This window comes from Dryobates pubescens, chromosome 6, assembly GCF_014839835.1.
Source record: "Dryobates pubescens isolate bDryPub1 chromosome 6, bDryPub1.pri, whole genome shotgun sequence".
Classification (NCBI taxonomy): Eukaryota; Metazoa; Chordata; class Aves; order Piciformes; family Picidae; genus Dryobates; species Dryobates pubescens.
The window spans coordinates 17,454,707-17,477,754 of NC_071617.1; the positions used below are offsets into that span (position 1 = coordinate 17,454,707).

At 39.7% G+C, this 23,048-nt stretch overlaps 1 protein-coding gene across 2 annotated transcripts in view; it reads right to left on the bottom strand.

The window, feature by feature from the left end:
* Positions 1 to 1,211: 1,211 nt before the first annotated feature.
* Positions 1,212 to 23,048, bottom strand: part of SNX9 (sorting nexin 9) — a 60,468-nt gene continuing 38,631 nt past the window's right edge. For both annotated transcript variants that reach the window (XM_054162685.1, XM_054162684.1), the window contains exons 7-18: positions 22,174 to 22,258; positions 21,119 to 21,244; positions 20,697 to 20,814; positions 17,612 to 17,742; positions 16,146 to 16,249; positions 15,243 to 15,346; positions 12,527 to 12,604; positions 7,606 to 7,682; positions 6,656 to 6,745; positions 5,132 to 5,246; positions 3,842 to 3,933; positions 1,212 to 2,543 (exon numbers count right to left, since the gene is read on the bottom strand). In XM_054162685.1, the coding sequence (XP_054018660.1) occupies positions 2,496 to 2,543; positions 3,842 to 3,933; positions 5,132 to 5,246; positions 6,656 to 6,745; positions 7,606 to 7,682; positions 12,527 to 12,604; positions 15,243 to 15,346; positions 16,146 to 16,249; positions 17,612 to 17,742; positions 20,697 to 20,814; positions 21,119 to 21,244; positions 22,174 to 22,258 (1,168 nt within the window). In that variant the 3' untranslated portion in view covers positions 1,212 to 2,495. The remainder of the gene's footprint in view (positions 2,544 to 3,841; positions 3,934 to 5,131; positions 5,247 to 6,655; positions 6,746 to 7,605; positions 7,683 to 12,526; positions 12,605 to 15,242; positions 15,347 to 16,145; positions 16,250 to 17,611; positions 17,743 to 20,696; positions 20,815 to 21,118; positions 21,245 to 22,173; positions 22,259 to 23,048) is intronic.

A 23,048-nucleotide genomic window follows, 5' to 3' on the forward strand; every position in this document is an offset into this window, starting at 1 on the left:
TTGTTGTTTTACTGCATCTTCAGCGTGAAGAATCTGTTTCTCTCAACTCAGCCAACATTACTGAGCCAGTATTGATGTCTAATTTAAAAAACAAACACCAAAGACAATCTGATTTCTATTCTGGGTCAACACCACGCCGGCACAAAGCTGGGAATACACAGTAGCACTGTGCTCTGCTACTTATTTACAGTCAGGAGGGTTCCACCAACCAGGAGCTGGACTGACCTGAATAATGAAAGCTTACAACATATGGCAGCCTTTTCTGGTTCGCAGTCACTATTATACTGCTCAGTTGTGATGCCTGCTTTATGGAAGAGACATGGATACTTTCTCATTCCTCAGCTGGCCAGTGTGTGTAAGCGCCTACAAGGAAGGTTTGCCTCCTATTTCATCATCCTGTTAAAAAGCAAAGTGATGATTCCAAAGGAAAAAAAAGTAAGGTAGTCTGGTGGATATACATAAATATTTATTATCATTTAACTTCATTTCACTAGAAACCTTTGAACATTTGTGTTTTTTGCCAAAATGTTGCACCTCTGACATAGTTGCTACTGTCACGGTTTCCCTGCACTGGGAATGCACAGCTTACACTTCCATTCCAAAACAATCTCTTCAAGATAAAGAACCTTCAACCTTAGTGCATACGGAGCTATTCAAGGATTGGTAAACCCTCCCCTCCCCCCTTCCCCCACCCAAATTAAGAGTCTGTTACAAAGAGGTTTTATTACCAAAAAGTGAATATACAAATGCTAAAAAAATGCTGGCTTGAAAAAGTGATTTCAGAATTTACTGTACACATTGTAACAATTTATTATATAAGCCGCTTCTACATGCAAGCAGATCTTACATTTGGTGTAAAACATTTATACACATTCTTTACAATTTGTACATATTTAAATGGCTGTATCAAACAACACTGCACTATGGAAGGTTGGAAGCAAACTGCTACGACTGGGAGGAGGAAAAGACAAGCTGTTATACAACGTGAACAAAACCCGTGACACTGGAAAGCATCGAGACTGAGGCTTAGTCTTGTTTGGTTTGGTTTCAGGTGATTCAGGCAGACCCCGATTTTCCTTCTAGCACACAGAAGTAACACCAATGCAAAACACAGTAAGGCAACTATTCAACCAGCAGGCTGTACCCGTCACTTAGAATGGCTTATTGGTAAAATGCCTGTTTAAATATTTAAAAAAAATAGAATAAAAAAAAACTTGTTTCTGCTAAAATGTTTATTTTCTAAGCACACTTTAGCAAAAACTGCATTTTGGCTTTCCTGCTTGCTTATGGCATGAAATTCATCACTGTAGTTGGTGCCCACTGCGAACAGGGTTGTTGGTGGCTTTTTTTTGCTTTGAAAAGCTCAGGCCTGAAATGATATTTCAGTATTAAGCAAGAAGGCACTGGGCCACTTAGTAAGAGATGATAATCAAATCAGAGAGTTTGTGTGGTAAATAATGATGTTATTCAGTACTTTTGTCACCTTCTAGTTTGCATTAAAGGTGACAAAAAGTTAAACCAAGCCAATATCATACTGTACTACAACATGAAGACCTGAGTTCAGTTGGGATTTGGGGAAGACTTCTACTTTGGATTGGATGTGGCAGTGTCCCTTTTGCTGAAACCTTTCAAACTCAGAGGTAAAAGTGAAGCTGTCCCTGTACACCACTGAGGAACACCAGTGCCTTATGCCATAACATTGGGGGGGTGTCAAAGTGCTAGTATGGAAAACTGTTTTTCACACCTTCCTGAATGGCTCCTTCCTTGTTTGAACTTTGTCTTCTGAACCAGTGCATAGCAAGAAAGAGCCTGACATAAGCTCTGAGGTGTTGTGCCACAGTACAAGATTTAGGTCGAAGGAGAAGGAAAAGGAAAAACAAAGGAAGGGAAGAATGAATGATATTTACCAGAAGTCATAATGGGAGCAGTATGCCTGGCTGCCTATGGGAAGCAAAACTTGAAGTGTTCCTTCAGGAGCTTATCAGGAATATGTACCAGAAGCATACGCCGATGGAATTCCTCCTGGCTACTGAACTGCTCGAAAACTGAACTGAATATAATGGGTATTAATTCTCAAGCTCATCTGCCTTCCCACTTAGGAAAAAAAGAGATCAATCTGTAACTTGATGTTGATTAAGACTTTTCTGAAGAAAATCTGATAGACAGAAGTCTGCATTAAGTCCATGGCAATATACCAGTTTGATCACTTAGATCCCTGTAACTTCCAGCATTATCTAGCTTTTTAAAGTTTAAATAATGATACACATGGGAAAGCATTCCAGGTAAGAGAAACTTATCTTACGATTGAGGCTGATAAAGTAAAGCAACATGTGAAATAATTTTTTTTTTTCTACAGCTGATATTTGTTGTTTTGGGATTTTTTGGCAGGTGGTCTGGATTCTTTTTGGCTGGAGAAGGCTAACAAGTCTTTATTGGCATTGCCCCCAAATCAGAAAAGCACTTCGGAGTTGTTGTTTGTTGTTGACTGCTCCCGATTACATCACAGGAAAGCGGCTGAGTGCCTGCCTCAGCTTCTGTGCAATCTGAAACAAACAGAACATACTTAAGAGGCAGTCACTTCACACTGCAGAAACAACTGCAGGCTAAGAAATTAAGTTACTTTCCCCCTTATTTGCTGGAAAAAAGCCATTTTTACTGCAGGTTTTGTGTATATAGGGCTCTGAAAGCATTCTGATATAAAGACTTTTCTTCTCATGTACACACTTTCTGCCTTGTTTATTTGATGCTTTCACCACTCAGGTTGTGTAGGAGAAAGTACTGTAGGCAGGGCTGTCATCCTGCCTATTAAGTTATCTAGCACTGCACTATGCAGCAAGACTACAGGAACCAAGGCAGATTTTTCATTAAATCCATTTCCCTCTTGAACGCAAAGCCACACACAAAACCAGAGCTCCTGTGGCCTCCCCACAGCTCTGAAATGGATCTGGTGTCCCTGCACTGGGGGAAGGAGGATTGGTACAAGGAAGCTGGTGAGGCTGCAACCAGAAGCAAGTGGGATAGAACAGACAAGATACTAAAACAAAACAAAACAAAAAAATAAGAGAAATCCTCTGCCTAAACCATGGGATGTACCTGAAAAACTGAGCAAGGTGACCTGATGGGCAACCTGAAGTTTTTATCCACTAATACCTCTGAAGCCCCACTGGCACCTTTTACTGCTGTGAAGAGCAACCAGCTGCTTATAGCACTCCTTTAAATGATAGAAGCCAAGCTCCAGCACAAACTCATGTCTCACCAGCGTATCACATGAAAAAATTTGTTCTCAAGTTTCATTTACCAAACCACAAAGAACAGAGGCATAAGAACAATGTTAAATGAGAATTAAGGTTGGAGGTTAAGTGCTTGGAGTTAAGATATTTAATAAGCCTTCTAAACCATGCCAGTATCCCCAGCCCCACACTTGTATACCTCAAGCTTTAAAATCACAGAAGCTACCCTTCATCCTCCCACCCCACAGGAGAGAATTTTCATTCAAATGGTGTAGTCTTCTACTCAGAGCAGCAGGTCTGTCTTACTGCATATCACAGAACTAAAATTCTTTGTAACCTTAGTACTGGCATTGGGGTAAAGAAGTAAGTACAAACATCAAGGTGTCAATGTTTCTCAACGCTGATTTTTAGGCCTAGTGTATCTAATATGACTTAGTCATGCACATAAGACTGTATCTATAAAAATATGTTATTGTAACTAATTCTTATATTTTTACATAGAGAGTTATTCCAATGTCTGTAGTACAGCTGTTCTTGTGCTGCCAGTGTTTCTTATAAAAGTAACAGCCCCCTATGTGCCAGGAAAATGGCAGTGAAATACTGCACCTTACCGTCTCATAGAACTGTGCCTGCTGCTCCAGATACAGACGAATGACACTGTTGTAGTCATAAATCCGGTTACTGTGGAAGTGATTCATCTCAGCTGCAATTAGACACAGAAAGCAAATCACTTCAGAAAAGCGTAGCAGTTTCACTCAGTGCCAGGCTAGTGTGTAACAAGATCAGTGTCCAGCCATGCCAGCATAGTTACTGTTCTCATGCTTCCACAACCTGCTTTGCCTGCAGCGCTCACGTTATGATGGAACCGTTCATAAAACTGCTAAAATATGGAGTACACTTCCTAAGGAAAAACCAGTTGCAATACTCAGGTGTGCAAAGAGTTGATAAAAAAGTACAACAGGATTTTATTCTGCTGAGGTAACTGCTTTTTCCTGAAGCGTTTCCAACAGAGTTTGGCTGGGACAGTCAGTTTAAGGGTACAGATACCAAGTTGTAAGCCACAGCTGTAAATATTTAGCTCAAAAAAAACCCCTACAGCCAGTAGTGTTTGACCTGTTCCTGACTGAGTCTGTTTCAGTAGAAACTTGAGAAACAGCATTATTGAATCCATAACACCTTTCACAACCTTCTGCATCTCTTGTCAGATCACAGCTTACAGCTGAAATAAAAATTTGAGATGCCAATAGAGGGAGAAGAGATATTCTACACAGCAGAAGTCATTCTAGAGATCTCTTCCATTACAGCACAGTCCTCTTGCATGACTGTGAACTGGAAGGTAGGTGTGGGAAGTTTTCTTGTTTGTTTTTAAAATCAATTGTTTGCTCCTCTGACTTTTGTCCTGTAAAATACCGAGTACTCTTGGCTTTGCATCAGCTAAAAAAGATGCAACTCCCTCAGCAATGAGTAGTCTCACTGAAGTTCGTAACAGGATGCATGGAAGGGCTTGGTATTCTGCATGACTGAGCTCCTCGCTTCCCTGTTTTTTCAAGTGTGGTGGGCTGTGTCTCTGATCTAAAGAGGAAAAAGTTAATTCCAAGAACATCCAGAAAATAAAATCTTACCCACAAAATCATGAATCTCAACCAGATCATGTCTGACTAAATCATGAGTCAGAACACTTCTGGCACATGATAAACTGCTTCCTGGACTAGGGCCCAGGCTTTTTGAGACATTATCCCTTCAGAATGAAAGAAACGGTCCGGGATGGTGGTGGTTGTTTTTGTTTGGGGGTTTGCACAGTTTATATTCCTGGTAGAACAGATTCTGTTTCAGAGTTTGTTAGTTAGGATACATAATTCAAAGGTCTACAACACTGCCACTTAGCCCAAAATTTAGTTTACCTTGTAGTGCATAAGACATGGTGCTTACACGTTTCACCATGTTCTGCTTGTCTTGTGGTGTTATTTTACTGGTTGCAACTAATTTATCACTTTCCTTCACTCTTTCTATTGCTCCCTGTGGAAACAAAATGCAAAAAGATTAAAATAGTAGCTTAAAAGAGCAGTCAAATGTCTTTATAATAATTCAAAATGCCACTGGCTGCGTTTTGAGCTTGCACACTATATACATATACACACACACCCCCCAACTGATTCTACCTTCCTACATTTTCACTCAAAAGTTTGCTATTTCATTCTGTTTCTTTTCAAGAGTCCTAACAGCTTGCAAAAAATGACTTCAAACACAGGCAAGATCACAGTCACTAGGAATTACAGGTTGGTAACAGCAGTACTACACAAGGTTATATACATAAAGAACAAAAGAACTTAAGTTTTTCAAAATACAGCTGACCAACACAACAGACATCAAAAGCCTCAAACTATCAAGTGATAGAACCTCATTTGCACTATATACAAGGGAAGACTACATAAACTGTTTTCCAAGAGACTACAGCTCATTGCAATGTACAACTTTTGATTCAGGAAAATCCTTGTGCCACAAACATAAAAAGAAATGCCTCCCCTTTCACAATGTATGTGAGCCAGATGATATTCAAGAGAATCGAGTTACACATCTCTTGGCAGTAGGCTTATGTTTGGAGTTTTAAAAACACTTCTCCTTTTATGCTATTCTTCCCCAAGGATTGTGTGGGATGAGGTATAAGTGTCCTGAAGAAAGAATACACAAATCTGATATGCTTTTATCTTTGCTGTTCTCAGAACTATGTTCTTGTTTTATACGTTTAACACTTCAAGAGGTAAAACCCCCAAACCTATGTATTATTGAATACTTCAAAGATTTTAGTTTCCAGCAATATGCTACAGCAGGCACATGAACACAAGGAAAACTAGAATATCAAAACCTACATACAATGGCAAAATTGATTGGTTTATTATTCTCATTTATGATATTACTACAGAGAAAAAAGAGGGCTGTTGTGGTTTTTTTCCCCCAGAGAAGTTAGCCCTATTCTCTATTTTTTAGTATTAAAGAAAATTCTAAGACCAGTGAGCAATTATTTATCACATATCAGTAAGCTAACCATGTAAGCATACACAATTTTTCCTACAACATTAGTATGGTTTAGTATCACCACATAAGATTTAAATACTACAAATTCACACTACTGCTATTCACCATATTGGGACACGAAGTTAACCTGAAGAAAATTATGCAGCTTCTAGTGCTCTGCTACAGCATAAAGTCACAAAACCAAGTTCTACACTTCCCTCCCCTCTAAGCTTTTTTGTATTTTAAAATCAAAACATGTTTTCACAGAAACTTTCAGTGTTTCTGAAACTAGGAGCCACGCTGCTGCACAAATGTACAGTACCATGCTACGACTTGTGCTGTAGATCTTCCCTACCGTCCCATTACTGCTGCCCCCTTCCAAAAGATCCCCAAAATAAAGTCCCCTCACCTACCTTATGAGCTCCTATGATGTCAGGGAAGCAACCAAGAAATCCCTTATATTCATGATTTGTTTCCATCAAAAAGTGAAGATCTTTCTTCGGCTAACAAACAAAGTGTGAGCATTAGTCCAAGTATCTGTGGTGTAAGCGTTAGTCAAAGTATCTGTAGCATATTAATATTGCAGAAAAGCAGCTATCATGGAAAAAAAAAGGGGGAGGTGAAGGGGGAAAAAGGAATAGAAAAAAAACCCCCCAAACCACCCCACAAACCAAGTTTGCAAGTTATTAATAGCTAAAAAAGTCCTGATTAAAACATAAACTCTTTGGAGTAAGGGACTGAACATCTGTGAGCAAATGCCTCTGTTGTTTATTTTACTCTACACCAACTTAGGTGAGGGGTTATGCCTGAAATTTTCACTGAAAAGGAGTGACTAGAACACATACAGATATGTAACATGCATCTCCTTAGCTGATGACTTGGAAAGCTGTTTTAAGAACTTCCAGACTCAGCCTTGTCATCAAGAGGATCTGCATTTTGGAGGCTTTAAGCTTAGTACACTAAACATCTATTTATGACTTGAATACTGACACCAATCAGATTCATGTAAGCCAGGTTTTTACTGAAGTGGGCATTTAGACGTTAACACAACGAAATGCAGCAAATAGACAGCCCACTGATGTCACAAAACAAACACACTGAAAGGGGAAGTAATACTTTCAGTATTTCCGAAACCAAAATGTGAGTTTTGCTGATCCAAGATAAATACCTTCCCGTCACATTCCGCTCCTCTGACAGTATAAAAGATGAAAGTGCATTGACAAGCATTAGCATTAATAGTAATTTCATTAGACTGGTCTGCAGCACCAGCCATTTTCACTTTTCTGCTAAAAGATAAAGTCAGAAGTGATCCAAGTAGGTGATGTTTGTACACGCTACGCCCATACATTCACAATACTCCTACCTGATCTGCTACAAGACTAGCAATTTCTTCATAGGTTTTTCCTGCTTCTGTTATTGCTCCATTGAGATCAGATTCTCCTAAAAGAAAGCATCAAATTGCAAATTACATCAAATTACTCTACAAATTACAGCAAGAACTTTGCCTCAATTCCAGGCAAATTTCTTAAATAGCTTATTGTAAAATAATAAATGCCTAGCCATCATTTTGTAACCAGCACTAACAGAGAGGTTAGAAAGATATTAGCAGTTTTTATGTCATTGCAGAACGAAAACTCTGAAGATCCTGTTGACAATGAATGCTAAAAGGGACCACATAAACACTCTTCTAACAGTACCAGCACTACTCACTTCCACATTTCATAATGATATGCAGTTTAAATATACAGGTATTCCACTACATGGAGAAACAGGAATGTTACCAGAATGGGAGGGGAGTGAAAATGAGAAGTGACACTAGAAGGTAGAGTAACAAAGCTGCAAAGGCACCTGCTATTCTGATTTTTAATAACCTCTCTTCGTACCTCGTAAGCATGATGCCCTGTGGCGCTGTCATGTTAGCCCTAAGCTCCTGGACCATAACTGTTAGAAGGTCAGAGAAGCAGAATGAAGCCAAGCTAGCATTTTTCCATGCCAACAAGATATCTGACCCTTTAAGGGGCAATCTTTTCAAGCTCTGTAAGAATCACTACTTTTGAGAGTGAGCTTCTAACTTTCATCACCATATGAAAGAGATGAAAGGGTCCCACAAACTACACAGACATCACCACACACCCTAAGCTAGGCACCACCACAAGTGCACGTAACACTGCATTACTAGCAGGACATGGCTATGTGGGACAAAGGTGGAAACAAGCCTTACATTCTTCTTTTTTTCTCATGCCACTTCACCTTCCCAAAACACCACAGGTTTTTTTTCCATCCTCGTTAGTTTGTCCAAAGCATGTAGTCAACAGTATGGAAAGCAAATTGAGGTAGAGAAAGGGGAAGGTGTGATTTGCAGATATTGAATTTTAGCTTAAGAAAAAAAATACTTTTCTCATCTTTTCAGACAAGTCTTGGCCTTAGGCAACATTTATGTCTGTTATAAATGTTCTGGTTTTATTCTATAGACATTAATCAGCGATGCAACTGAAAATCACCAGACACTGACCTCAGTAATGATTAATTTGAACATTGAACTATCCTCTTTTACTGCAACACACGGAGTACACATTGTACATGTTAAGAGATTTATTAGACAGACTTTAATACGTCCTAAAGGGAATAAGGTAATGACTGAATGTTGCTTCGGTTCTATCAAATTATATTGCTGTCATAAACCTAAAAGCTTTGAGGGAAAGCTACTGATCATGAAATCCCATTGTGAGATCTATGAGGCACATCGAATCATGGAATCAATAAGGTTGGAAAAGACCTCAGAGATCATCAGGTCCAACCTATCCTCATATTGTTGTATAACAATAAGTAAGTTTCAGGGAGATCAATTTCATTACTTCAGGTGCACTTAAGGAATGCATTAGGAATAGTGTGGCCAGCAGGAGCAGGGAAGTCATTGTGCCCCTGTACTCTGCACTGGTTAGGCCGCACCTTGAGTCTTGTGTCCAGTTCTGGGCCCCTCAGTTTAAGAAGGACATTGAGACTCTTGAATGTGTCCAGAGAAGGGCAACAAGGCTGGTGAGAGGCCTTGAGCACAAGCCCTATGAGGAGAGGCTGAGGGAGCTGGGATTGTTTAGCTTGGAGAAGAGGAGACTCAGGGGTGACCTCATTACCCTCTACAACTGCCTGAAAGGTGGTTGTGGCCAGGAAGGGGTTGGTCTCTTCTCTCTAGCAACCATCACCAGAACAAGGGGACACAGTCTCAAGCTGCGCCAGGGGAGGTTTAGACTCAAGGTGAGGAGAAAGTTCTTCACCGAGCAAGTCGTTCATCATTGGAATGTGCTGCCCAGGGAGGTGGTGGAATCACTGTCCCTGGAGGTGTTCAAGTGGGGATTGGACGTGGCACTTGGTGCCATGGTCTAGTCATGGGGTCTGTGGAGACAGGTTGGACTCGATGATCCTCGAGGTCTCTTCCAGCCTCAGTTATCCTGTGATACTGTGAATTTCCTTTTTTCAGAATTCTGTGAATTTTCCTTTTTTCCCTTTCCTCATGTCTACTCAGAAGAAACCTTGAAGCAGCTCCTGCTTAGGCAACTGACTCCTGGAGTTTTGGATAAAACATTGGCTTTAATTGGAGTCAGAAGCCAGGCTGATCTAGATGTTACTGTTTATTTCATAATGCCCTAAAAGACATTGTTTGTTTTTTTTCCTGTTACAGAAAAAAGCCCACAAAGAGTATGTGTATTTAATTAGAAAGAAAAGCCTCCCCCTTTTGTCCAGAACTCACTCAAAGGACCTTCATAGATTTGAGGTTCAAAGAATCTAGATGAATCCTCCCAACGCTAACCCTCTTTCATTTTGGGGGCTGAAGGGCACAAAGCCAGCTTATAGAAGGCACAGGGTCCATTAACAGTTTCTACTAGCAGAGGCATTCACACTTCTCCAAAAGCAGGGCTAAAGAGTAGTATATTAAAAGGCGTTCCACACACTGGTTCTTGCCTATGTAGGCACACATCTGCAGCTCCTCACGCTGTACCCTTTTCTGGTACAATCTCTTTTTTGGTAAGAGAAACTGAGAGGGCTTTAAAACACCAGGTAAATAGTCAGTAATATTCTAGAGATACCGTAACCCAACCGTGACAAGAAACTAATAGTGATTTATAGGCCTGCATACTGTCATAGAGAGTTGAAGATGAAAACCAATGGATATGTTAGTAAAGCATCCCCTAGCAGTTCAACCTCTGAGGGAATACACCTGGCCTAGTGAAGCAAGAATACTCTGCAGGGCTCGACTGGGAAAGCAGATTTTTATTTTTGTGCTGCCAACAAGAGTTCTTGTTTTGTTTTCTACCAAAGTATGTTTTAACAGCATCCAGGAGTAGGAAAAAGATCAAGTTTGATTTACCAGGGAAGTGCTCATAGCAAGAATTTCTACTGACAAGTACACCTCAGACCAATAATGTTCTGCACACGAGCGGCTTAGAAGGCAAGATGTGCCTGTTGCTAGCTGGCAGGAGAGCGAAACTTGCCTAACAAAATTCCTGAGGGGTGATGTAGGATTGGGAGATCTTACTATGGCTGAATGGCATACCACAGCCACTCATATTTGCCCAGCTCTGGCACTGCAGAAAGGAAGCCATGGGTATTTAAGGCTGCCTTAACCTAAGAGCATCATATGATGCAATGACACAGGACAAGCAGTGCCAGGCTGAGAGATACTTCCAGGTGTATTCTGAAACTCTCCACCATGCATTTCTGGACAGGGATCATACTTTCAAAGCATGTGTTCTTAAAACTGATTGGACAGTACAGAGAGGCCTTTGGCCAAGTTCAATGAAAATCTCTCAGCATGGTACCCTTGCTTCTGCAAAGACTGGGGACAGATTCCTAACAAGCACTGTGGTTGGCAACTAATGAGAAAGCCTCATTCTGCAGCATTAAGAACAGCCTGCGTGAGGCAGATCGCACCAGGCAAGATGCACTCATCTTAAACATTTTGGGCTGGAAATCAGAAGAGAAGGCACTAGACATTCACCACACAAAATAAAGCTTTGCAGAGCAAGCTGGCAGCACTGATGAAAGAGGTAAGAACAGTATATATATATCCCATCCTAACTGTGCAAATGAGCCAATTATCAGGGTATTCAGTTTGTCAGAAGTCAGCAACCAGTAGCTGGATATCTGTGCCATGAAATCAGTTGTTGCAGTCTCCGGTGGTCTATGTGCTTAAACTTGCAGAACTCAAGTATTTAAACAAAATTCAGAAAATATCATTAAGGGATTTAGCTCCCACCAGAAACTGCATCAGCCTTCAAGTGTGGCTGAAGGAGCCATTCCTCTCTACTGGTAGTCCAGAAAAAGCAGCCCAGCAAGTACTTCTTCATTTGAAGGATTATGCCTTCTTTTAAATACTAAGATCAGTTTTACAAACAGATGCTTGTGTCTCTTGCATCAAGTCTGCTTAATCCACAGACCTGCACCTGAGGCAATCATTAAATGATACTGTACATCAACAGCAAGCAGGACAGAGTGAGGGCAGCAGTGATGAAGATATTTAAAGCAATACATGCCCTGTATTCACTCTCTCTTCCTGGGAACTCAAATTAAAAAGCAAAGAATGCCATATATAATTTATTCTGAAAAACCCATTCTGGCCTACTAATTAAAAAGAGCAGAATTCTATCTTCCAGTTACCTTGAAAACATCAGCAGGACTTAACACATCAAAGCAGAATTCAAAGGTTGTCCTAATGACTACATTTAAGCAATTCATGTTCTATTTCCTCCCACAAATTTCGTACCTAACATGACAGACTATTTTAGGGCTTTTAAAGGAGAAGGAAAGGTGGAAAAGGCTGCAGTAGGCAATCCTCCAGCCCACATAATGGCTTACAAAAATGTTGTGTTAAGTTTTCCATCCTCAGGTGGAGCTGAAGTTTCATGAAGTCACACAAGAGTTCTTTGACAGAACAGTTTCAAGTCCACATTTTCTCCTTTTTTGATTGGTAACAGACGAAAAAGCTACAGCATGTTATCAGTCAGGTCAGTGACAAGACTATATACCAATGACATCAAGCTATACTCCTCCACCAGCAACAACACACCAGACTATCATCGTGACAGAAAACAAGACTGCAGACTAGAATATAAACCCCATAATATACACAAGGAAAACAAGGTTTTAATGTTTTGGTTTCTTTTTTTTTCCAGAATCATGTTTAGCATCTACAGCTCAAAGAGGAAAGCATTAAGATCTTTGGCATAATGTAGCATAATGTAGTTAAAACATCTTTTTTAAGTATAGCAGAAACGAAGCTATAGAAGTACCTTGGTATCCACTAGTGCTGAAGACCAGTGCCAGGCTCTGCAATGCCTTTCCTATCTTCTGGTATTCCTTGGGTAGTGCTGAAAGTGGAAAAAGGATTGGGAAAATAAGGAAATGGAAGCAAAAGCCTTCAAGGGTAAGTGAAATTACATCTGTTGCATTTTCAAAACTTGACAGAAGTAGATGTCAAAACCAACCAGGTTTTGCATTTCCTCCAGTGAAGCAATGACAATCACATTCTTACCCCCTCCCCTGCTACAGACATTCCAAAACTGGATAAAGCAACTGCAATCTGGATTCTTGAAAGCCACAAACAGGTGGGGAAACAGTCTGTGACTGCTATAAAAACAAAACAAAGTTAAAAAAGGAAAAAAACCCACCAGAACAGCCCCTCACTGTACTCCTATAGCTCAGTCCTCCCAGGCACACAGATTTTTTTTTCCTTCCCCTCATAAGCAGACTATCTCCCTAGAACAGGGAGGAAGTGCTGGTATGATGCAGAGAACAGATATCGTTAATACTTTAAGAGAGGAGATTATTATACAGACCTAGAATACCTAAACTCTCCTCAAATCATGGACTTTATATTTAAAGGTATTCGAAACCAATATTATCTAGGGATAAAAACTGATGCAAGTATCTGAATAATAAATTGGGGGTCATTACCATTTTATTGAAAATGTATGGATAACCTGCTTTCTCACAATGAAGTCAATAAGCTGTGATTTATGAGTGCATTCGTTATTAACATTTCAAATAACCTAAAAAGCAAAACTGATTTTTCTATAAGCTACCTACACTAGCAGAAAAAAACCCCCAGAAAATCAAGTAGATGCACTTTTTGCTTTCAAATATGTGTACAGAGTACACTGTCCAGGTAAGTAAGAGGTCTTTTAGTTTTTCTAGCATCCCACTCAATCTGATTTTCACAGAAGAATCCCTTTGGGTGGTTAAAAACACACCACAAAATCCAAAACTACAAACCTCTTAAACTTGGTGATTTTTGTTGATCAAGTTAAATTTATAAGAACTGGCACTTTGTATACAGCAGCTACTATTCAGAGCACTGGAATTCTGTTATCTGCCATTAACTTGATACTGAATCCTCAGTGTAAACTTCAGTGAAGAACATTGTGTGGGGTGGGGTTTTTTCACTGTAAACATGTTTCCACTGTCAGCCACTGAAAAGATCATAGAATTGAGTGCATCAAACAATTGCTCTGGATACTTCTAATGAGGAGCTGAAGATGGAAGAGGCTACTGAACTTCTTCCACTTCCAATGTCCCAATTTACCGTTTTCCTTTTTCCATTCAGTATGTGTGGAAGGTTCAAGGTTAAAATCTTAACACAATCAATGAGTTACTGTGTTTGTGGTAGCTAATTAATAATAGCTGTGAGAAGAGTCATTCCATACCTAAAGCACTAATGTTGTATGGTTATGGAGATTTTAGCAGTGAAGAAAATACTGAATTTCTGCTGTAAAGCACGAGCCACAGCCAGCCCTAAACTCTGGAGGGTTTGATCATTTCTTTTGTAATTGCAAAGCAATGCCATTTTCCTGGTCTTATCTGAGTGACTTAGTTCCTTCCTCTGCCTTCTGTTTTCCCCTCAGTATCACTTCCTACTGACGTGAAATCTGTACAGCGTTAGAGCTGTGTCCTGTGTCAGACTGTTTTTGACTAGCAGTAGAGTCAGTGATGTGTAAAAGGAAGTCGTCTTATTCAGAAGCGGCAAAACGTAAGTAATTTGGAGTTCACATCCAAGAGACACTAAGTTCTAATGTGATCACTGCCAGCAGAGAATGGGCTTCTGTAACTTTCCATTCCCTCCAGTCAGCTCCAGATATTTCAGCTGCAATGTTAGACTGGAAAGCAGCAAACTCAGGAGATGTACTGACTCCCAGGTCTGGGGACAATGGTGTTTTTTTTAATCAGAAATTAAAAAGAGGATTAAAAAAAAAAAAAATAACAAAGGGAATGAAAAAGTGGATGAGATTTGAGGAGATTTATGTGACAGATATTTGTTTGCCAGACACTACAGCCTGCCCTGAAGTGTTTCTTATCATGATCCTCAGCTGTAGTACCTGCTTCCTTTCAATAGCTGCCTTGTGGTGGCCACAAACACTGAACACTGCTGTGGACTAGGAAATTAGAGCCCAGGCAGAGTCATAGGGACTTGGTGTGAAGTTCTGCAACCCTAAATATCTGTGGGAAGGAAGAGACAAGATAGGAGAAAAAGAAGTGGTCTAAAGATTAAGTCAGAATCAAGGTTTTTTTTTTTTTTTTTTTTTTTTAAATTAATTTCATCTTTAAAGCACTCCTCCTGGCATGCAAGAATCCTAATTAAGGGGTTAATAAAATGCAGTAATTTCAGATTTCAACGTCACTAAAATGTAGGTAACTGACAATATATAAGACCAGGTCCAACAAGGGCTTTAAATGGATTACTAAAATTGAGTATTTTTAAGCCTATGGCAGGGACTAGATACTTCTGTTATGAGAAAAAGAACAAAACCCAGAAAAACCCCAAAACACAACAAAACCAAAACCACGAAGAACTCGCTCAATTTATATTCTCAGACACTGAAAGAAGCCAGAACTCCATATATTTCTCATGATTTCCTTGGACTATAAACAAAAAAATACCCAGTTACAACCCCCCCCCAACAACCACCAAGTAAGAGAGAAATGACTGCTGAGTTCAGAAGGGACACTTACGCCCTGTACACCTTTTCCAGTGCTCTTGTCCAACTGTGAGCAGCTCTCTAACTCCATCATCCATTGCTTTGGTGAACCTACCCACTGCATCACATTTCTGTTCTCTGTGGCATTTGGAAAAAGCAAACCCAAAAAGCAGGTTAACAGAAGCACCTTCATCCCCATGAAACATTATCCCAGTTTCTATGCTCTACATCAACCTGGAAAGCAAATAATGCACACTATCTTTTAGGGAAAAAATACTTCACCTGAAGGAGTGAAAGAAAGGCTACAGAATAAATCCAGTCTTTCACTCCATGAAACCCAGGGGTCTACTATCAAGAGAACTACACCTCAAAGCGTATGTATATATAATATATACCCATTTTCACTTCAGAAGGATACCTCAAAACTGTAGTAAACCCCTTTAAATGCAAACTGGTTTCACTTTTAATAGCTTTCCATGTATTCCAAATATTAGAATCATGGTGTGTGCACATCATATACAGGTATTTTACTGAAACATTGTTTTCCTTCATGGTCAACTTACAGCTATCCTAAGCTACTTGGTAAGTGCAGCATGCTTTGGAACTATTAGTGGTTGAAGGATTAAAGATCAAAATATACTTCCATAGCAATACAAAACTCCATAGGATCTGGCAGTACTCTGTCTTGTCAACTAGTTTTGCATAAATCTTTCCAGGAACTGTATTCCACCACTGAAGCCAGAGACATCACATGGAGTTCCACCAAGTTTTGGAGGAGTTGATATTAAAAACTTACATCCAAACAATGTTTCCTCTCTGCCTTTATGAATACTTCTTCAAATCCATGAACATATGTACATGCTTACTATCCTACATTAGCTCAGTATCTGTGGTATAACCAGATGCATAATATCCATACAAAAAGAAAGCACCTTACATTTCTACCATATCCAGGTCAGGGGCTTCTGGTTCCATTGTAGAAAAGATCAGGACTCCTACAGTTTCATCTTTTTCTGCCTTCCGCTTTCCAGTTTTCCATTCCTTGGGGGGGGGAAGCAGAGCAAAAAAACAACAGCCAAACTTGGACCAAGGTGTAGGAGTACAAGGGCACATACTTAAGCAGCGAGTGAAACGTTTAGAAGTTAACCAGCACACCACACATAAATTAAAAGTTTTAAATAACAGTTTCAGCAGGGCCAAGGGTTTACCCCTTTTCTCTTGGTGCAGCTTCTTTTCTAGATTCTGGGGTCAACAGACCCTTCTTGTGTATTTCTGAAATACAGTGTAAGAGCAAGTATAATCAGCACTATTGCATGTGCAGAAACAGCTGAAACAAGAAGCTTCTCAGGATCATGAGACTATTATGCAATTGCCATACTCAAGTTTTAGTGGGAATAGATGAAAAGGTCGAAAATTTCACATGTATTACATCATCTGTTCTGTTTATATCAGTCCCTAAGCGAGATACTAAGAACTGCTGAATACCTAGCACAACCATACAACTCGCCACTGCCCATCCAAATAGCATTACTGGATGGCTTACTGGCCATCCAGTAGCATTCAGACTGCTACTTACTATGCTACTGCTGCTATGTTACTAAGCCTCTACTTAGAGCATCACAGAATAATTCTGGTTGAAAATGACCTCAGGAGGTATGTATGTAGTCCAACCTTTTACTCAAAAAAGGTCAGCTGTGAGTCTAGTTACTCAGGGCTTTATCCAGTCTGGTCTTAAAAACTTCCAAGGATCATTTATTTTTTCATCAAAACCTACTTGTATTTAGAACTATGATCATTTTGAGAAGAAAGCTGCACAGTTTTTCTGTTTATTTCCTTGTAAGATGATGCCTAAATTAGTTTCTTATGACTGAGCTAAAGCTCTGTAACTATGATGTACTGAAGGTGAAGATATTAAAACCTCTTAAAAAAAACCCCAAACTAAAAAAATGCTGTGTGTGTGTGCAAATAAAGGTCTGGTTGTATCAGGTAAGACTGCAACATAATGCTATTACAACCCATTCTAGTAAAAATTTGTGGGTTTGAGGGAGGAAAGAGTTGTTTTTAATGTATAATACAGGATGAGACACCTGTCAGCAAAGTAATGCCAGTTAAAGAACCACAGTAATTACAGCAAGACCAACAGAGAAATATCAGGGCAGCAGCCAAAAAAGTTGTCATATTTCTGTTCTGATGGAGAACACAAACTGTCCTTACAAGTCTGTCAACAAAGCTACTTTGAAGAGTATTTCTGCAGGAATGCTCCATAGCACATCACACACAACTGTGTGCCTCGTTTTGCCCAGTCAGCAAAGCCTTAGTAGCTCTTCACTACTGCCCACAGGAGGGCAGACAAAGGAGAAGGCTACAAAGCTGAACTCAGTCTGTGTGAACTTTATTTCCTACCTTCTCATCTCGGAAATTGAGAAATTGCTGGAAAACTTCACTTTCTGAGACAACAGGGTGGCGACACATCCTTGTCATCCAAGCCTGCAGTCTCTCCATCCGCATTTTGATGAACTCTTCTTCAAAGCGGCCTAGCACACAGTGAACAGTAATTGTTACATTCCTACTCTAGCACCCTCAGCTGCTTCTTATTTTACTTTACGTGAAAGCAGACTCTGTAATTCATCTGGCAAGTTGTTAACCATTTAATGGCTAAAAGACTTACAAGGAGGAAACATTGCGCTGACAAGTCAGAAGAACCTTAAATCACAGTACACTGGTTACTGACCAGGAATACCTTTCCTTATAGACATAGTCAGAAAATACTAAAATACCCTAATACTCACAATACAAATAATATTTTGGGGGGGTGAAGGGGGGGTGTGGGACAGAGACAAAAAATTTTGGTATTTAGATGATGCAGGACAGAAGCCAGGCACAAACTCAATGCAGGCATTTTTTCTGATATAGTCTAGTGAAGCCTTGGTCCATGTAAAGCTCAAAAAGTTGGAGTAGAAGGAACTATGGATTTTCCAAGTTTTCATGTATTAGCTAACAAATCATTTGAAATTGGACTGCTCAGATACTAATACCAAATTAAAAAGCTTTCCATAAACATATTTCTAGATAGGTACACATGCTGGGGAGAAAACCACCACAAACTACCAATAAATCCTACATACAAACCAGTTTGAATACATACATGTCAGACTGTTTTGAGTAGTTAAGAGATTTCTAACATCATCTATTTAAATAAGTAAATATTTTCCCCAAGCAGGCACTGCATCATCAGGGTGTACTGCATCAGGGTGGCCTGCATCAGGAACAGTGTGGCCAGCAGGAGCAGGGAGGTCATTCTGCCCCTGTACACTGCACTGGTTAGGCCACACCTCGAGTACTGTGTCCAGTTCTGGGCCCCTCAGTTTAGGAAGGATGTTGACTTGCTGGAACGAGTCCAGAGAAGAGCAACAAAGTTGGTGAGGGGTTTGGAACATAAGCCCCACGAGGAGAGGCTGAGGGAGCTGGGGTTGCTTAGCCTGGAGGAGACTCAGGGGTGACCTTATTGCTCTCTACAACTACCTGAAGGGAGGTTGTAGACAGACGGATGTTGGTCTCTTCTCCCAGGCAGCCAGTACCAGAACAAGAGGACACAGTCTCAGGCTGCGCCAGGGGAGGTTCAGGCTAGATGTTAGGAAAAAGTTCTATACAGAAAGAGTGATTGCACATTGGAATGGGCTGCCTGGGGAGGTGGTGGAGTCACCATCACTGGAGGTCTTCAGGAGGAGACTTGATGGGGTGCTTGGTGCCGTGGGTTAGTTGTTTGGGTGGTGTTTGATTGGTTGATGGGTTGGACGCGATGATCTTGAAGGTCTCTTCCAACCTGGTTTATTCTATGTATTCTACTTACAAGAACCTTTAGATTGTAAACACAAACTATGCCTTAAGAGAATCTTCTCTGCATTAGGAAAAAAATGCACTGACTTCTAAAGTACACAGCAAACAGGATGCATTTCAAACAAATGAGAGAGTCCTCCAGCACCCCCCTCTTCTAATTTCCATAGAAGTACAGATGACAAACCTTTAGTACTCTTTGGATATAATTCTACTGTACAGTTACTACAGCAGGAGTTCCCCACAAGGTTGAGGATTCTGTATTGATTTTTGGTTTGATTTTTTTTTTGTTAGTTTTGGTTTTGTTTAATTGGTTTGTTGGTTTTGTGGGTATTTTTGTTTGGCTTTTTTCTTTTGTGTGTGTGTGTGTATTAACTTTTTTTTAAATGAATAAATCAACTACTATGAAAGAGATATTATATAACCTGCAGTAATACCTTGCTCCACTCTTAATCTATGCCGAAATCTCCACAGCATTCCTGCCAGCATAAGGAATGCACTGCAACAGGCACAGTAACATTTGGAACTTAAGTCCTAATCATTAGGCATATCGCCACCAGCTAATCCTGGATCCTGACCCATGTCCTGACCAGTACTGGTGAATTCTAAACATGAAGCTAAGGGGAGGGGAAGGGAAGAAATCACTTCCTCAGTTTTCAGTCTGCTCCATGTTTATCCCAGCATCTGCATCAATGCTTAGCTTTCTTCAAACACAGCAGAGCTGCTGCATTTTCAGTGATGCCCACAGCTCATGGTTGGCTACATGTCAGCTTTTGTACGTTTGGTTTTGGCTGTTTGTCTTAAAGGCTGTTTAAAAAACATACTAGAAAACACACAAACATAAATTGACAGAAGTAGTGCATTTTCCTCCTATACAGGTGTCCAGTGCTTTTGTTCACAAGCACTCCAGCACACACTTGTAGAAAGGATGCCAGTGACTATTGAAAATGCACAGACACTTCCATGTTCTGTTGCAATGACTGAACTTTTGAGCATTTACAAGGTCCAATCCCACTCACTGGAGTCAAAGACTTGCAGAAACTTCAGCTTAGTCAAGCTGCACTGACATCAGGCCAGAGCAGAATGTTATACAAATTAAAGATGCTTTCTAAATCAAATATAGAATTGACCAATGGGAGAAACACCTGCAATGTTTACTTGTGAGCAAAGACCCAGTTTGTCAGGGGATGCTCCCTTTCTTCTGGGCAGTTTGCTTCAAAGTACCTACAATGCATTTACATTCAAACACTAAAGAAACCAAACAAATAAATAATCATCACACACAAGCCCCCCTCAAAACAATTGAAGGCAGTCAGCAAGTAGGGAACATATGTATTATCTCTTCAATAACAAATATTCTCAGCAGTAGTAACTACATTTTTTTGGTTGGTTGGATTTTTTTTTCTTTTTAAATCATTGGACTAGCTATATAAACTTGAGTTCTGAAATTATGCTCTTAGTGGTCATATTTTATTATCAACAGGCCATCATAACTCATCACAAATTCTGAATGGTGAAAGGTTGGGGTTTTTTGTAAAACAAACCCCCCAAAAAAACCCCAGTGAGAAAAACAAAAAGTCAGAAATAACCCAACCTTGTACAACGTAATTTCCTTCTTTCCTATCTCATGAATACATGACTGAAAAATAATTACCTGTTACTTGCTTGTCTGGAAGAGATGGGATTGGAATGGCTAATCCAAATTTAACCAAGAGACGCTCATACAGCCAGTCAAAGTGCTTGTATCTGTGGTTGACAGACCGATTAGTGTTCTGTAAAAGAAACACAGCTCTGAATTCTGACAGGCACCTACAGAGGGTGACATGAAATGAGTGTGACCAGAACAGTAAATAAGTGGAATGTAAATGAAATTTATGATTTGGACCTTTAAATCTGTAACTACAGAAGAACCTGAAATGCTAGAACAAAGTAACTCTTCAGGGAAGAATGTGTGACAACTGCCATTTACGAGCCTGTTATCAAGCCAATACAATATAAACAGTACAGTTTGTATTATTGGTATGTCAAGATGACCCATATTTGCAAAAGAAAAGATCCTGTTTCACAAACACTTACAGTGCAGGTCAGCTGATACTCAATGTAGCTCTTGAGACCATACATTTTGGAACCTTTTTTGGGATCTGCCACCACACAGTCAAATGTAGAGGTAGGATAAACCCACATTGGGCCATAATCACCAATCTGTAAAAAATGGCAAATATCTTTAAATGCATGATGCAGCACCAGCTGCAAACGTGAAGACAAGTACTTTCTCTCTTCACTTGAAAGTTTCCATTGATTTCACTGAGATAAGCCAGTAAGTAAGAGGGTCTCCTTGCAATCAGAGATGATTGACCACAGTTGTGTTTATCTTACTGTTTGATTTTCTTTTTTAATTTTCCCAAATAGTGGTGAATTGTAGAGGTTATTAATTCAACCACATTTCACCAGAGCAGCATAGATCTAGGAGAGCTTGTTTTTTTTTCAGAGGAGAAGATGACCTGACCATGACTGAATACCTGACTGTGAATGTAACTTCTATGCATTGGATAACTTTCGAGATAACAAATAGACAGTGCAGTGCAATGCACTTGCTCTGCCTCCAAATCCCCAAAAGGTTTGTTCTCAAGTAATGCAGATTCAGATTAATAAAAAAAACAAACCTGAAAATAGCAATTAAAAAAAAAAAAGAAGTTGAGACTTGTCTCCAAACAAATCCCTCAGCGATATTAATCTGAAATGAACGCTACCATGACCTTAGAATACTTAAATTACTTAAAGTTACTTAAGTTACTTAAATAACACAGTTTTATTATGACATTTTTATTTCTAATTATATGTTCAGTGTCAGTTTCTTCTGACCCAAATAGGTATAGCAACCCTGAAGCTATAAATTAAAAGGGAAAAAAGTAGAAGGGTGAGGAGGATTAAAAACAAAACTAACCACCACAAAACCAAAAACACAACTCAAACCAAATAACCAAACAAAAAACCCCACATAAAACAAACAAAAACCCCACCCCCAAACCACCCCCCCAAAAAAAACCACCCCTTAATTAACAAACCAAACCACCAACCCCAAAATAAACCACACCACCCATACCTAAAACCCACACACAGCCCCAGCTTACAATTATGGGAATTTTTTCTTTGGGTTTTGCTAGCTGCTTTGCCAATAGATACTGCTCCATTCCAGGTTTTGCAAATCCAGGAAATCTGACAGTAAAACAAAGTGATGAGATTAACCTCTATTTGCCTGCCTTTGACATATGCAGAATTACCTACCACTGCGGGCTCAACTAGTGAAAAGAATTGATGTGAATTACTTAACCAGAAATTTACCCTGAAAAAACAAAGAAGTTTTAGCAAGTGATGTCCAGCACACACACACTTCCAAAAAGCAAACGGTGGTTCTCTTTCAAATTAGGAAGATATTTAGCCTTGCAAGTACTGCCAACCTACTGACTGATTGCAGAAACAGGAGCAATAAAACAGGACTTCCTTCAGAGAAATAATGCTCTTAAGTTATAGTTATGCTGGTTATACTTAATAGATTTGCAACAAGTAGGTGCCACAAATACACAGAGTTACACTTGCAAAACCGGACAAAGCCTCCACTGAAAAACTAAATCAACCGTTTCTGCATGACTAGTTGTTACTTTTAGTTACCTGCCCAAGGAGACCATCAATCTATAACCCTTTTCCATTCTGCTTTCATCTATTTAAAGATTACTACACAGTAGCTTCTCACAGTAAGAATAGTTTTAGAATAACCAAATATTAAGTTGTAACATGAGATACTGCTAGCCTAACCCTGACAAAGCTCCATGCTATTGTAAGATTATATTAAAAAAAAAAAAATTTAAAAAAAAAAAATTTAAAATTCAAGCTCTGTTTGTGGCTCAAGAATCAGCTTGGGTGATGCACAAACACAGGAGAGCGGAGCTGGTCTCCGCTATTCCAAGCAATTCAAATCGTTCAAGAACTCTAGGGCAACATGACTGAT